This window comes from Arachis ipaensis, chromosome B07 (genome assembly GCF_000816755.2).
Source record: "Arachis ipaensis cultivar K30076 chromosome B07, Araip1.1, whole genome shotgun sequence".
Classification (NCBI taxonomy): domain Eukaryota; kingdom Viridiplantae; phylum Streptophyta; class Magnoliopsida; order Fabales; family Fabaceae; genus Arachis; species Arachis ipaensis.
Window position 1 is genome coordinate 24,539,742 of NC_029791.2, and position 12,331 is coordinate 24,552,072.

Consider the following 12,331-nt stretch of genomic DNA (forward strand, 5'->3'; position numbering starts at 1 on the left):
CGTTGGGGACCTATACCTCGGTTGGTTTGAACGGAACATTTGGCGCCCACCGTGGGGCCCGGTTACACTGACCCCACTCTTTCTTTTGTATAGCACCTCGTGTTTTCTTTTTATGCAGGGATTCTCAACCTTCACACATGGCTGATAATGGAGTCCATCAAAACACTCAGGCCGAGCTCATGGCTCAAATGGCCGAACTGCAAGCGGAAGTCAAAAGGCTGGCCAAACTAACCAACCAAAATGACGCCAGTAAACGTGAAGACAACGGTCATAAAGGAAAAACAGACCTACGGAGTATTTACCCACCAAAGGAGAAGCTGACCTTGGACAACCCATTCTTTGAGGAGATCACCAACTACCAGATGCCAAAACATTTCACATTACCTTCTTCCCTCGAGCCATATAAGGGGATTGGTGACCCCCGGGCTCACATCAAGAAATTTCAATCTATGATGTTCTTTAATGGTCCTAATAACGAACCTGTCTTCTGCAGGGCCTTTCCTACTTACCTCGATGGCGCAGCTCTGCTTTGGTTCTCAAAACTACCTGCAAGATCAATCTCTTCTTTCGAGGAATTAGCAAAATCCTTCATAGACTACTTTGCTGCTGCGAGAATATATGTACATGGATCGGACTACCTCGGCACCATTCGCCAAGGACCCCAGGAGAACTTGAAAGACTACCTAACCAGGTTTGCAGAAGCGACAATGGAAATACCCGACTTAGACCCCGCCGTCCATCTGCACGCCATAAAAGCAGGACTCCGACCCAGAAAATTCAGGGAAACAATTGCAGTAACAAAGCCAAAGACGTTGGAAGAATTCTGAGAAAGGGCGGCAGGGCAGATGGAGATCGAAGAGTTCCGCGAAACCGAAAAGACAGAAAAAAGACAACCTAAAAGAGAGGATGAAAAATCCACAAGATCGGCAAACATCAAAGACCTCAAGAGACCCTTCAAGCTAACCCCAAAAAAAGTGACAATTACACCAAGTTCAACACAAGAAGGGAAAGGATAATCAAAGAAATACTCAACGCCAAAATTATAAAACCACCAGCAAGGGCCGGGAGCTATCAAGACCAGAGATTCGTCGACAAAAGCAAGCACTGTGCTTTCCACCAAAAGTACGGCCACACAACCGACGAATGTATAATAGCCAAAGACCTATTAGAAAGATTGGCCCGGCAGGGCCTCCTAGATAAATACATCGAGGGAAGGAAGCATAAAGAGATCGATAGAGAAGAACGCCAACAGACCTCGGGAGCAAAAGAAACCAACAAATGGCCAAACAACACACCACCTAAGGGGATCATAAACACCATATCAGGAGGATTCGCCGGAGGAGGAGAAACAACTTCGGCGAGAAAACGTAACTATCGCGCGATGCTTGCAATAGAAGGGACAACACTACATAACAACAAGGACACATCAAACCTAGAAATCATTTTCAACCAGAGGGACATATGCTCGGCCGCACCACACTCAGACGACCTAGTGGTAATTTCTATCCAAACAGGCGAGTTATTGGTAAGAAAAGTCCTCTTGGACCCAGGTAGCAGTGCCGATGTTCTGTTTTACGCTACTTTTCTAAAAATGCAAATATCTGAAAAACTTATACAACCTTCATCCGGAGAATTAGTCGGATTCTCCGGAGAAAGAGTACCAATTAAGGGCTACATATGGTTGAAGACAATGATGGGAAACCACCCATTGTCACGAACCACCGACATACAATACCTTATAGTTGACTGCCCTAGTCCTTATAACATTATTCTCGGAAGACCTGCTCTGAACATGTTCAGGGCAGTAGTTTCAACCTTTCATCTATGTGTAAAATTTTAGGCACAGGACGGAAAAATAGCGACACTTCACTCGGACCGACAACAAGCTCGGCAATGTTACAACGCAAGCCTGAAAAGGTCGGCTCTAAGACTAGAGTTCCAGCAAGAAGTCAAAGCGATCCATAACGCAATAGAGGTACTGTCCTTGGCAGAGCTTGATCCGCGTGAGGACACCCAAGAAAGGCCTCAACCAGCAGACGAGCTCCAGAAAATCCCACTGATGGAGAAACCAGAACGGTTCACATACATCGGCCAGGCACTACAGGGAAAGGAAAGATCAGAACTGGTGAAAGTGTTGCAAGACAACGCCGACCTATTTGCATGGACCCCGGCAGATATACCAGGAATAGATCCGAGCATTATCTGCCATAAACTCGCCACAAACAAGGCGAGCCGACCTATAGCTCAGAAAAAGAGGAATCTCGGAGCAGACAAATCAAGGGCCGCACTGGAAGAAACCGAAAAGCTACTTAAAGCCAACTTCATCAAAGAAATCAGATTCACTACATGGCTCTCGAACGTAGTAATGGTAAGAAAAAATTCAGGTAAATGGCGCATGTGCGTCGACTTCACAGATTTAAATAAAGCATGCCCCAAGGATGCTTATCCTCTACCATGCATCGATAAACTCGTAGACAGTGCATCAGGTTTCAAAAGCTTGAGCTTCATGGATGCATACTTTGGTTACAACCAGATACTCATGCACCCAGAAGACCAAAGCAAAACCGCATTTATAACCGAGCATGGAAATTTTTGTTATAGAGTAATGCCATTTGGACTAAAGAATGCAGGTGCGACATACCAGCGACTGATGGACAAGGTGTTCCATCATCAGATAGGTCGGAACATGGAGATCTATGTGGATGATATGGTCGCCAAGACCACCCATGGGAAATTACACTGCGATGATCTTAAAGAGGTATTTGAACAAGTCCAAACATACAGAATGAGGCTCAACCCAGAAAAATGTGCTTTTGGAGTACGAGGGGGGCAAATTCCTCGAATTCATGCTAACATCACGAGGTATAGAGGCAAACCCAGAAAAATGTGAGGCAATACTCAACATGGCAAGCCCCAAAACAGTAAAAGAAGTACAACAGCTAGCAGGGAAAATAGCAGCATTATCCCGGTTCCTACCGTCAGCATCAAGCCGATCATATCATTTCTTCCAAACAATAACAAAGAACAAAAAGTTTCTATGGACAGAAGAATGTGAAAAAGCTTTCGCTGAACTCAAAGTCGTCTTATCATCACCTCCAGTACTACAAAGACCTGAAATCGGCAAGCCCTTATACTTATACCTATCTGCTTCCGAGCATTCTATAAGCTCGGCCTTAGTGATCGAATCAGGAAAAGCACAACAACCAGTATACTTCGTCAGCAGAGTCATGCAGCCAACAGAACAAAGGTACCCAAGGATTGAACAGCTAGCTTTAGCGCTTGTAACAACGGCGAGAAGACTTAGACATTACTTTCAAAGCCATACAATAATAGTACGAACAAACCAACCATTACGACAAATACTAACAAAGCCGGAATTAGCTGGACGACTGACCAAATGGTCCATAGAGCTCTCAGAATTCGATATCCAGTTTCAACCAAGATCAGCACTAAAGGCACAAATCCTAGCCGACTTCGTATCAGAATTAACCTCGGCCGAACACAACAAGCACTGGGAGCTACATGTAGACGGAGCATCCAGCCGAGAAGGAAGCGGAGCCAGAGTGATTCTGAAAGAAGGAGAAAACGTAGTGGCCGAGCAGTCGCTACAATTCCACTTCCCAGCAAGCAACAACCAGGCCGAATATGAAGCCCTCATAGCCGGACTCAAGCTCGCCCTCAACCTCCAGATACAAAGCCTGACAGCACACTGTGATTCCCTCTTGGTAGTCCAACAAATCCGAGGGGAATACCAGGTAAAAGATCCCTTGCTAGAGCGTTACTGGCTGATAGCAAAGGATCTTATTTCAAAATTCAGTTCATTCACCATTCTACATGTGCATAGAGAAAAGAACACTAGAGCCGACGTATTATCTAAACTTGCATCCACTAGGGCAGACACACAAACATCAGCATTAACACAGCTGACACTTAAAAAACCCAGCATTGAATTTATATCTATAAGAAACATTAACCATCTCCATGACTGGAGAATGCCCTTTCTTGAGTACATCAATACAGGTACCGTGCCTAAAAACGAGCTTAATCCACAACACTTCAGACGAAGGGCAAGCCTATATACAAGCGTAGCAGGGGAACTGTATAAGCGCGGCATCTCACAACCATTACTGAAATGCCTGAACAACGAGGAGGCAAGAGAAGTAATGAACGAAGTACATGAAGGCGTATGCAGAAACCACATCGGAGGGAGAGCCCTAGCCGCAAAAATCGTCCGAACAGGATACTTCTGGCCGACCATGAAAAGAGATTGCATAGCGAAGGTCAAGAAATGCGACAAATGCCAAAAGCATGAAGCCATTTCTACAAAGCCAGCCGAACTATTGCACAGTATGGAGGTAAGCTGGCCTTTTCAAAGATGGGGACTCGATATCCTCGGCCCATTTCCAGTAGCACCAGGTCAGGTAAAGTTTCTTTTAGTGTCAATTGACTACTTCTCAAAATGGATAGAAGCGCAACCTTTAGCAAAGATAACAGCCGAAAAGGTAAGATCTTTTATATGGAAAAACATAATATGCAGATTTGGAATACCAAGAGAAATAATATCAGATAACGGTAGGCAATTTATCGATAATAAGCTCGGCACATTTTTAAGCAATTTTAATATACAGCACTATTTTAGCTCGGTCGAACACCCACAAACCAATGGGCAAGCCGAAGCTGCTAACCGAGTTATATTGCAGGCAATAAAGAGAAAACTTGACAATGCGAAGGGTGAATGGGCCGAGCTAATCCCAGAAATACTATGGAGCTACAACACTACAATACAAACAACCACAGGCGAAACACCCTTCAAGCTGGTATACGGGGCAGAGGCACTAATCCCGGTAGAAGTCGGAACACCCACAATTAGGACCGAGCTATACGACGAACAAAACAACACCCTCATAAGAGGCGCCGAGCTTGACCTCATCGAAGAAGATAGGGATATCGCAGCAATCAAACAAAGAGCCACGAAACAATTGGCTGCAAGAAGACACAATAGCAAAGTCGTCCCAAGGACTTTCTCAGAAGACGATCTTGTCCTCAGGCGAACTGAAGATGCAAGACGACCTCCTTCACACGGCAAGCTCGCCGCGAACTGGGAGGGGCCTTTCCGAATAGCAAAAGTACTCGAAATGGGGGCTTATCAACTACAGACACTACAGGGCAGCCCAGTATCAGGAAACTGGAATGTTTCCTCATTGAAAATGTATAGATCATAAATTGTACAATTAGCGGATGAAGGCACTCTTTTTCCCCCTTAGAGCTTTTTTCCCAAAACAAAAAGGGTTTTGCCTAAGGAAGGGTTTTAACGAGGCCGGACGCCCAATATATCCAAATTATCGAATGTTTCTCTCAAATCTAAGCCTAACAAACAAAATATAAAGGAGAACGACGTATACAAAATCACAACAAAGTGACATCACTAACTTGGCCTAAACCTTGGCCAAAGCAAAATAGTTCAAAATATCAACAAAACAAGACCAAACCTCGGTCAAAATAGTCAATAATAGTCAATCATACACAAACTAAGAGGGAGGAGCGTTCTCATCATGCTCCTCCGCAGTTCTATCTACAACTAATTTCCCATCAACAACTATCTTAGTCATATCAAGCTGATCACTGTCGAAATCCGGGGCCAGTACAGCGATCTGACTCACAGCTCGTTCAAATCCATAAGAGAACATCTCCATACCATGCTCCTCCAACTCATGAACACGAGAAGTGATCCGACCTTTGGCCAGATCATGTTCCATAACTTCGGCTTGCAGCAAACGGATCTGATCCCTTAAGCGAGTCACCTCCTCTTCGGAATCCTTTGCCCTAGCCAAAGCGCTGATAACAGCATCATCTTTCTCCTTAGCAGCCTTTTCCAACTCAGCTATCCTCATATTATGCGACTTCTCCAGATCGGCAACTCGATTCACAATCTCCTGTTGCTCGGCGCCGATAAGCTCGGTGGTTCGACCGACACACATCAGGCGAGAAGCAACAATCTACACAAACATAAAAAACCACAAAAAGTCAAAAGGCAAGGAAAAAGTATACCAAAATGCTCGAACTATAGCAGGCATTACCTGAACAAATTTACCAAGAGACTCCATGCCAACACGGCGAGTCATCAGCATATCTCCAGGGTATTGAGACACTTTATCAGAAAGATTGGCAAAGTCAAATTGATCACTCCACAAGGAATGCGATCCAGAGCCAGGAATAAAGCCATGGAGTTTTCTTTGACGATCAAAAGCAACCCCACCACCTCCAGCAACTTCCCTTACTTCCTCCGAGATCACTTCCACAGATTTTTCAACATTATCCCTCTTCCTCTTAAAGGAAGACGTAGCTTGAGCAACAGATTGAGCAATATCACCTCTCCCCTCATTTACTGCCAGAGAGGCATCGGTGAGTCTTTTCTTTTTCTTTTTTAGAAAAGTCTGAAGACGTTCTGGATCAAGAAGAGGTACCCGTTCACCTACACAGAAGACAAAAGGTCAGAATAAATAAAGCAAGTGAGAAACAAACACAAAACAGTCAAGAAATACCTAAATATGCTTTCAAACCATCCATATCACCAGAGTCATAATAGCGAAGAAGGTCAGGAATAGACAAACATTCCCCCCAGCAAAACTCTCAACCAAAAAATCTAGTAACCGCTCCTCCTCCTCACTCCGTTCAACAGCTTCAAGAATCTGGCAAGGTTCCGAACACCAGTATAAGGGAAATCTCTCTACCAACTCGTCATCTAGATAGAAGGGGTATTCAGATTCCACCGACCTCACCTTTACAAACAAATATTTAAAGTTTTTGAAGGAAGACTTATAAAGAAGGAAGAGAGACCAACCAGGGTAACTGCTCAGACATATCCATAACCCCTTTCGAACCCCTTTCGCTTGAAACAACGAGAAAAAGACAGCAAGAGAACAAGGGACAGAAAGAAAGCTCATTAAACACTGGAAAGCACGCAAAAATGCCCAAGAGTTAGGGTGTAACTGTGAAGGTGCACAGTTCAACTGGGTTAACACATCACATTCAAATGCAGAAAACGGGAACCTAACGTGAAGCTCAATAAGACAAGGCGTATAAAAATAGAAATACTGCCAATCCCCCCTCCTCTCGCAAACCCTATCTTCACTAGAACAGGGAAAGAACTCAACCGCAATACCAGAACCCTCCTTCACAACATGCAAGCTACGAAGCTCACTCATGGAGTCAGCACTAACAAATGAAGAGGAGCGGGTCCTCACATCATCATGAACCCAGTAATAGGGATTAGATTCATCCTCTTCCACAACTTTATCTTTTTCTTTATCTCTCGCCATCCCAGAAGAAAGAATAGAGAAAAGAAAACAAACTACAGAGGAAAAAACGAACCTTTAGAAGTCATGGCAAGGGTCAGAAAGAATTTGAAACAGCAACGAAATCCCCAAAGAAAAATTATTGCAAGCCCACTAACTTAGTGGGTAAATACCTCGCAACCGTTAAACAAGCGTGGATAACCCAAACAGCAAATAAAAGCATTAAAAGCGGGCACGTTTTGCAAGAAAAGCAATAGCAACGCCTTCCAAGACCATTTAACACCGTTGAAGACCAATTTGGAGCGGCCCAAGACCAGAAGACACAACGAAAGCAACTCAATAAGCTCGTCTATCATTTACATGCAATGCCAGCCGAGCTTGGGGGCTATGACGTGTACCCCGCTAAACTCGGGATTAGCATCAACAACAACAATCCGACCATGAATCTCAGAAACAAACCAAAACTGAAACAATCACGCACGTGAGTTATACACTATCCCATAGACATTACTTACGAAAACAGAACTCACCGTCCAAGCCACCAATATCGGAACAAATCAGGCAATACATGACGCTCCAGTCATCTATAAAATAAGAGTAAAAACAACCTAAGAAGGACAGGTGACAGAGTTTACTCTAACTTATTCTCTTTACTTCTCATAACTCATACACTTACTTGAGCGTCGGAGTGCTTTTTGCAGGTGCTCCCGCCGTCGTGTTTCACCATACCGAGGTCACCCTTGGAGACTACCTCCCTGACGACGCACAACTCCTGGAACTAAGCAAATCTCGTTGGGGACCTATACCTCGGTTGGTTTGAACGGAACACTACCAAATCTGCAAGTATACTACGTTAGTTCGCTACTAAATCCTGATAGAAGTTGGAACAGAAATCTGATTGAGTCAATTTTTTCAGTTGATATATGCAATAAATTTTTTCAATCAAACCACCAGAGGAGGAGGATGAAGTTAATTGGTACTGGACAAAATATGGTATATATGAAGTTGGGTTAGGATACAAAATTGCTTATGGATTCTTTCATTCTCCTACTTCATTGAGGCCCCAGAACATACAGAACAACAAAGTATGGAATAGCATTTGGGAATTGAAATTACCTCATAAAATTAAGATTTTCCTATAGAAGAGTCTTCATAAAAAGCTTCCGGTGTTACAACAAGTTCACAGTCGATTTGCATCTACCCCTGCCACTTGCCCAAGATGCATGCCGAAGGACGAATCAATTTCTCATGCTTTGTTCCAATGCCCCCTTCTTCAATAATTTGGAGTCTAAACTTAATAACTCCTGACCTATGGATGAGAGAAGAAGAGACATTTTTCAGTTGATGGCAACAAGCCTTATTCTGGACAGCAGCTCAATTCGACAGTAGACAAAAAAAGACCTTCTTCATAGCGGCGCTGTGCTGGAGCACTTGGAAAGTAAGGAATCCATGTGTTTTTGAGAAGATAATACGCCCAGCACCAGAAATAATAGAAATAATGAAAGAAGCTAGCAGTTTAGTGCGTGAACTCATTATCCATACCTGATGGATGCTGCTAACTTCCTTTATTCTTACTTTACTTGTTCTTAAACTAATAGTCTTTCAGTCACAATTGATGATAAATGAAAATATCCAATTCTTTTGTACTTCCTTACGAAAATACTTTTATTTTATATTAATAAAATAACATTTATCTTGGGAAAAAAAAAAACACTTTCTGTTTATTTATGTCATAGAGAACATAATATACATGTATGTATGTTAATTTGTATAACGCCTAAAGAAAACAACTTAGAAAGGACAATTGTTTATCACTCAAACAATTCCCAATTTTGAGTGATGATAGTAGTTGATAATTTGAATGGAGTTGGTGACGTGAAGCTTCCAATTCCTGATTCAAATGGCTCCCATTTGGTGGTCACTGACACCGCATTGTTGTTAGCATCATTGCCTAAAGGAGCAGAATTTCTTGCTTTTATTTTGTCAATTTTGTCCACATAACTTTGTACACGCTGAACCTGTATGTGTTACAAAGAAATTACATGTGACCTCTTATTATCAACAATAACTGTATTTGACAAAATAATGTGTAACGTTTTTAATAACATCATCCATAATTTTAACAGTGAATATATATGGTCAATTTGGTTTTTAATTGGTTTTTTATAGTGTCTTCTGTCTTACAGGTTAATAACTAATTCGTCGTAGATTGAAACTTTATTTAAGAGTTTGTTAATGGCCAATAAATTACTGCATATACAAGACAGAATTCAAACCCTAACACTTATTTAAACGGACGAATGAGCTAGTAACTTAATCAATCCAAATTAGTTTATATATGGTCAAATTTAGTAGTGTGTGACAATGCTAAATTTGAGTCACTTATTTTAAAGTTTGACTCAGCGAGAGGCAGCATCATGAACAATGAGGTGTAGAATAAGGATTAGACTAATCACTTGTACATATAAATGTTGAAAACACTGATAAAATTATTCAAAAAATAACTAAATTAAACTTGTAAGTTGTAACCATAAAAATAAGCTTTATTTGATAAAAAGTACTTAAATGTTAAATTTGCATATTAAATCTCTAAATTAATCTTTGGATCATCTTCAATCATCCTCATACACATTCAAAAGAAAAAACACAAACCAGGTAGGAAAACAAGAACACCTAAAGTAATATCAAAACCTTCCAATTGTGAATCTAGACATTCTTGTAACATTATGGGTCTAATTATTTGTTAGTGCATTATATGGTGACCATGAAATTTTAGCAACACATACATAGCTAAAATTAAAGTTACAATTTTTTTACTATATAACAATTGACGAAAATGTGATCTTTTAAGAACCATTTCGAAAATTGGTCCCTAATAGGTGACTTACAAAGCAACAAGAAGCTTTGTAGTTTATATCACTAACCTCAATTCTTCTCTGTACTTTAGCTTCTCCATCAGCAGCAATGGAATCCAACTCAAGCAATTGAACTATTAGTAGCTCTGTCAAGACAACAAACTCTTTGTCCTCAACTTTAATACCACCACAAACAGTCCTCTCCAAATCAACCACCTTAAAAAAAAGTTTCACTTATTTAATAATAGCATCTTCTTGAATAATTCGTGTGTATTAAATCACATTTTTATATATAGATGTTTATAATTTATACGATACAAAAATACAAAATCAATTATAATTTAGTGGTTGAAGGTAGTATGTAAACAATCTTCATAGTTTAAAGATATCAAGATCGATTCTCACTATAGAACGAGTACACTTAATATAACTCCTTTTCGAAAGAATATCATAATTCCCAATGTTACCTTTGAATAGTATCTCACATCGGTCTCTAAAAAAATGAGTAGTGTTAATTTTTAATAAATTTTAATCACTAAATTAATTTCTAATCTTTTATTTTGTTAGACAAATCTATTATTATGTCAAATTATAATAAAAATTAGATAAATCAGTCTCTGTTTTTACTTAATAAAAGATATAATAGTCTCTAAAGTTTTTAAAATGTTCATATTAATCCCTCAACAATAACGAACAACATTATATGGACTGTTTTAGTAATTAAAATTTGTTGAGAACTAAAATATTGGACTAAAAATTTCTTGTGATTGATTTGGGAAATTAGTCGTTACCTTTTGTTGTAGCTTGTCCACTTGTGTTCTGACATTGGAGACTGATTCAATTGCCTTTGCAATTATTATATCTTCTTGCCTTCTCTGCATCTCCTGAAGCTTCCTTTCTGTGCTGGCTGGATCCTCTAACAATATGTAAATATTAGCCTTTGTTCCTTAGGTTCTAGGCCAGTCTCAGATGCAAGGACACCTTTTAAATGCCCTTCAAAAATGAGCCAACTAAAGCAGTTAGTTATGCTTCAATTTCAGAATTTTAATTTGTCAAAAACAAGCTAATACTAAATATTGTCCTCCTTTAATTAAAGCCAAATTGTAACAACTTTATTAACCTAATAATGCAATAGATGTACTCAGTAAAAGTTATACACTATTACTGCTTAAATTTATAAGATGTTTAAATTGCTAAAAGGTTCAATAAAATACTTTTTCTTATGAAATTATGTGATAATAGTAAATACATGATTATATAATCGTCTAAAAATGTATGTAAATTAAATCCAAATCATACTGCAATGTACTAAAAAACATAGAATAATACCAAACTTTATGATGAATTCTGAAGGCCAAATTCCGTAACATTGAAACAAATTATTCTATACAGAGACAATTAGAAAATGCAGCTTTCTTTACAAGAATAATTATTCTTTACAAAGAATGCCCACTTGGTACCTCTCATCATCAAACAAAACCACACAAAAAGTTAACTCTTGATATTTTCATATTATTATCACCAAAAGGGGCAAATACTAAGAGAATTGGATAAATAGAAAAGAGTGAATGAAGACAAATGCATATAGGATCATCATATGCTTACCAAAAGTGGATTGTGAAGGAACATTAACCTCATGGTGATTACAACCATGAGAGACCTTAACTTTGATCATTGGACTTGAACAAGAAGAAGAAGAAGAAGAGTCAACAATTTTTTCTTGTCTCTTCTGAACAAGCATTCCACCAGGCCTCACCTCCCAATCTATACTAATACTACTTTCCTTAACCATCATGTAATAATTGTTATTATTATTAGTAGCTGGTGCACGTTTTGATGAAGATAGTGATATTCTTTTCATTTTCATCAACAGTGAAATTGGTGAAACATAGCAATAGAAGAAAGAAAGAAAGAGAGTGAGTGAGTGATTGCGAGAGATGGAAGAGGAGGAGTGTGAGATTAGCAAAAGGAAAGGAAGACGAATTGAGTAAGCAAACAAAGTTGGTTTCAGAGAAGGGGACCCCTCAACTGTCTCTCTTTTACAAAAGCAGCGCTACGTTACTCTCATACTACTCAAAAGTTTTCTAAAGTTGCTACAAAACTATGTACCGTACAGACCTTATCAAGACCATTTTAATAATGGATATTAATACAATATATTAATATATAAATAATATATTT

At 39.8% G+C, this 12,331-nt stretch overlaps 2 protein-coding genes across 2 annotated transcripts; one reads left to right on the forward strand and one right to left on the reverse strand.

The window, feature by feature from the left end:
* LOC107607011 lies at nucleotides 1,382-2,890 on the forward strand. The gene is made up of 2 exons (XM_016309003.1): nucleotides 1,382-1,741; nucleotides 1,841-2,890. Exons 1-2 carry the CDS (start codon nucleotides 1,382-1,384, stop codon nucleotides 2,888-2,890), a joined length of 1,410 nt encoding a protein of 469 aa, XP_016164489.1.
* Nucleotides 9,080-12,125, reverse strand: LOC107608108 (BAG family molecular chaperone regulator 4). The gene is given in 5 exon segments (XM_016309999.2): nucleotides 9,080-9,313; nucleotides 10,220-10,366; nucleotides 10,942-11,078; nucleotides 11,081-11,143; nucleotides 11,756-12,125. Coding segments are annotated over 5 exon segments (816 nt in total). The 5' UTR covers nucleotides 12,018-12,125; the 3' UTR covers nucleotides 9,080-9,106.